Here is a 4,582-nt window from a genome sequence, read left to right as displayed (position 1 = left end):
TCATACGCACATCTAAGTTGCACGGACACGGACACGACACGGACACGAACACGGACACAGGGATACGGCAATTTTTGAAAAATAAGAACACGACACGGCGATTAAATAATTAATTAAAATTTATATTTAGGCACATTTTTTAATATTTTTAGACATAAAATACATTTATGTCTAGAATTCAAATTATGTAAGAACTACAAATAAGTAAACTAACACCCAAAGTAGTACAATAATACACATAAAATGTTGAGAGTACAAACCATAAAAGGATAACAAGTTCAACATCAAACTAAAAACATAAAAGGATAACAAGTTTTAAACTTTCAAGATTCTCACAGAACAACAACATCATTGTCATCAACATAGTCATTATTCTCAACAATACTTGTCTCCATCTCTGGCTCATCTAGTGTGAGATAAGCAATCTCAAGCAACCCAGGTCCTCCAAATGGTTCATCCCAATTATCTCCACCAATGTCCCACTTCTTAGATTCTCCAGTAGTGTACTCGGGCCTCCTCCTTGAAAGAAGTCGAAGATTAGAATGAACAAACACTAAATCTTCAGCACGTTTAGGAGTAATTCTATTCCTCCTCATACTATGGATGAAGCCATATGTACTCCAATTCCTCTCAACACATGATGATGAGCAAGGCTGTTCAAGAAGCTTTAGAGCTAAACTTTGAAGCAGTGGTAGAGTAGACCCATAAGTTGACCACCAAAGCGTTGGATCGTAGTTCCACCTATCCTCCATGTTATCCTCATCATAAGTCTTAAATGTGTTAAACAAACCAAACTCCACATTAACTTTCTGCCTATCATCAGGATCAGGAAAGATCCTTTTGAAGCACTTGTTTCTCTCCACTGAAATTTTAGCATCCTTATGTGGCGCAACACGGCCTCTGACTTCCTCAATCCATTTACTAGTATAATACCTAGTTAAAAGCAAATAAATAAGTACAACTAATGAGTTTAGTTTATTTGTTTGGAAATGCCTAAAGAATATAAACAAAAAGATTAAAGAGATAAAAAAATTACTTCAGATTCAAGGAGTGGGCTAGGCAATGAAGTGGTGTGCAATTTTTAGTCCACCGTTCAATGAGTATATTGTGTACCACATCATAGAATGGAGACTCCTCATAGTTTTCCTTGCCTTCATGCTGGTATATTTCTTTCTTCACATTTTCTATCATGGAATCCCACATTTCATACACCTTATGGAGAATAGGTGCATCCGTGTCAACCACTCGAAGCATCTCATAAATAGGTTCTGTGAATCTCAGACTATATGCAACCTTGTCCCACCACAAATCATTCAAAACATAATCCCTCACAGTTTGAGCTTTTCCTACATCATCTTCTCTATATGACATTCATTCCTCACTAACGACCATATTTCGAAAATTTTGTTTTACTTGAAACAATCTTTTAAGCATGATAATTATTGAAGCAAATCGTGTTTCAGCATCAGCAAGTAACCTCAAAGGGGAATATGAATTAAAAATTGCTAATCTCATAGAATGATTTGTGATGAAAATACGAATGAAAGTTACCTCATCTGAAACTTGTGCAATCCAGTTACATTCATTATATGCAACCTCATTCTGCAAAGAGTACTTAGGTGCACATATATTCTTCAAAGCCAAGTTGAGAGTATGCACAACACAAGGTGACCAAAATATATGAGGATATTCAGCTTCAACAATAGATCCTGCAGCCTTCATAACAGACGCATTATCAGTAATAATTTGGACAACATGTTGATGCCCAACCTCACCAATGACCTTTAGAAACAAGTCAGCAATGACGTGCTTGTCTTTGTACTCTTTGGTACCATCAATGGATTTGATAAAAATTGGCCCTTTCTGTGATGTAGCCATAAAATTGATAAGTGGCCTTTTTTGTACATCTGTCCACCCATCACTTACAATGCTTAAACCTTTTTCTTTCCTAGTGTCTTTAATTGCCCTCAACAACTTCTCAATATGTGCCCTCTTTTTTTGCAACAAAGTTGTTCTTAATTTATTGTAACCCGGAGGAATATAGCCCACTAAATTATTATTAGCTGCAAACTTGATCATCTCAATCCAATACGGGTTCTTAGCAAAGTGAAAGGGTAAACCAGCAGAATAAAATGTCCTAGCAATAAGAGAATCTAATTACTCTTGACATTGATTGTTAAAAGCCCTCTCCAAAGGAGAATTCTCGACCCCCTTTTTCTTTTTTTGGAAAAATGGATGACTTGTAGTTGTACTACTCTTCCTACTATCCAAATTAGGACTAGTAGGAGAATCAGTTGATAAAGACACTAGCTTAGGCTTCTTCAATCTACGTGAAGATTCCTCAAACGCATCTTCTAATTTCTGCATTTCATTTTGATACTCATCTCCAACCTTGGCACATGCTTGTATTCCAAACTTAGGCAGTTTTAACAAGTATGCCTTCACCCTTGAATAAGACCCCTTGAAAGTTTTTTCACAATAGTTACATTTGAAAGAAACATTCCCACCACCGACACTTGCTTTTTCTAACCTAATAACATATTTACATAGAGGAGCAGCAGCTGTCTCAGTTGATGATTTCTCACTTTCATTTTCAGTATTCATTTTAGTAAAATCATTTACAATATTTAACTTCAATAAATAAACAAAACTATAGCAGGACACACAAAAACAAATTTATAAATTATAAGTTATAACTAATATAAAATATTAAAAAAAAAAAAAAATGACAGAGGACACAGGGCACCCACAGGCAAGTGAGACCACAGCAGCAATTAAAAAAAAAACAAACAAAACGCGTTATAAATAAGTGCTTAACAGTTAACAGTACACCCACCCACACCAAAATTAACATCTAAAAGAAAGAAAGAAAAAAAAAAAAAAAAACAGAGAGAGAACAGAGAAGAGAATCGAACCTGTTGTCCGCGCCGAGAGAGATAGAGATTGGAAGGGACAAAGGGAACGACATCGGCGTCAAAGCTCACCGATCGGCCTCATCTAACTCCGGCAAGGGACAGAGGGTAGCGGCAGCGATAGAGGGAGGGTGGGTTTCAGTGACAGAGAAGAACTTAAGAGTTTTGAGATATGTGGTTTCAACTTTCAGGCCGACTGGCCCGATCTAACTCCGGCGAGGGACAGAGGGCAGCGGCAGCAACAAAGGGAGGGTGGGTTTCAGCGACAGAGAAGAACTTGAGAGTTTTGAGATATGTGGTTTGAACTTTCAATTTTCAGACTCTAAAAATGCTTTATTGTTTTAGGGTAATCACAGGATCAACGGTAATGGTAAGTCCACCTGTCAAAATCTTTGCTTTTTTTTTTTTTTTTTTTTTTTATACTGTTGGAGTGTTGGACGCTTCGGAACCCTGTCGGCGCCGTGTCGGAGAAACCAAAAAAAAAAAAAAAAAAAAAAAAAAAAAGGGACACCGCCGGACATCGGAATCTGGCGTGTCGTCCCCGTTCCGGTGTCTGACATGTGTCGAACACGGACACGACGCCAAAAATGGCGTGTCGGACACGGACACGACGCCAAAAATGGCGTGTCCGTGCAACCCAAACGCACATCCCAGTGAAAGCCCAAAAACATGCTACTCTTCCTAATCAGAATCTGAAAAGAGAGGGGAGTGAGTTTGACGACTCAATAAGTAACCAAAGTCCTAATAAATTTTATCAAGCAAATAGATTTGTAAAATAATAAGTTGTGCATAGATCGAATATTTAAATCTTAAAAATATATCATAGATTGATTAGAAAATAATTAGTTTTCCATATGGCAAAGCTATAATTTACAATAGGTTCCAAAAACACATAAGTAGTTTCAAGAACTTGAAACAGTTCAAATATTCAAACATAATTCATATTTTTAACAATCTTTACGACTATGGTCATGCTAGATATCAGATTCAGATGAAACTAGTTTTGTGCTAATATATATCCCCCATTAACTGGGTCTAGAAACACGATAGGCTCGTGATGCCTCAGATAGAACTAGTTTCAGTACCAATGAATAACTCTCTTTAGCTGGGTATCAAAATACCAATGAATAACCTCTATTGGCTAGGTATCAAAGTCAAAACATAGTAAGATTGTCCAAAATCATATATTTCAAATCATAATTCAAACAAAATATATCTCACTCAAATACATACATATATATATACATATATATAAAATTATATATTCAGTAATTGAATATATTTGTGATAATTCTTTATTCTTTACTTTAAATTAGTAGTACAATCGAAATAAAAATGTAACAATTATAAACAATTTTCAGTAGTTTAAATACAGTAGTATAAGCAAAATGAAACCAATTAGGATAAGGTTACTTACCTCAATTAGCTCACCACAAAAGAACTTCTTCCTAACACTTCCTCTAAAATCCTTAGATATCACCTAGACAATTTTCAAGCACTATTTACTCAATAATCAAATAATTCAAAAAAAACTTATAACAGTACTCGGTTGCGCCACCTACCACCATTATCATCTCGAAATCTCATGCCACCTGCCACCATTATCATCTTTTGAGATGATAACTCCAAGTACAAGTTAGGCACATGGCCTTACGGAAAAACAACCATTA

At 35.9% G+C, this 4,582-nt stretch overlaps 1 protein-coding gene across 1 annotated transcript; it reads right to left on the bottom strand.

Moving 5' to 3' along the window:
- Positions 1 to 332: 332 nt before the first annotated feature.
- On the bottom strand, positions 333 to 1,371 carry LOC126719388 (uncharacterized). Its single transcript, XM_050421947.1, has 2 exons — positions 1,037 to 1,371; positions 333 to 933 (listed from the first exon to the last, which is right to left on the bottom strand). Exons 1-2 carry the CDS (start codon positions 1,369 to 1,371, stop codon positions 333 to 335), a joined length of 936 nt encoding a protein of 311 aa, XP_050277904.1.
- Positions 1,372 to 4,582: the final 3,211 nt, after the last annotated feature.

This window comes from Quercus robur, chromosome 3 (genome assembly GCF_932294415.1).
Source record: "Quercus robur chromosome 3, dhQueRobu3.1, whole genome shotgun sequence".
In the NCBI taxonomy this organism is placed as follows: domain Eukaryota; kingdom Viridiplantae; phylum Streptophyta; class Magnoliopsida; order Fagales; family Fagaceae; genus Quercus; species Quercus robur.
Note: the sequence above shows the minus strand (reverse complement) of the source record. Positions and strands in the feature narration are given on the sequence as shown.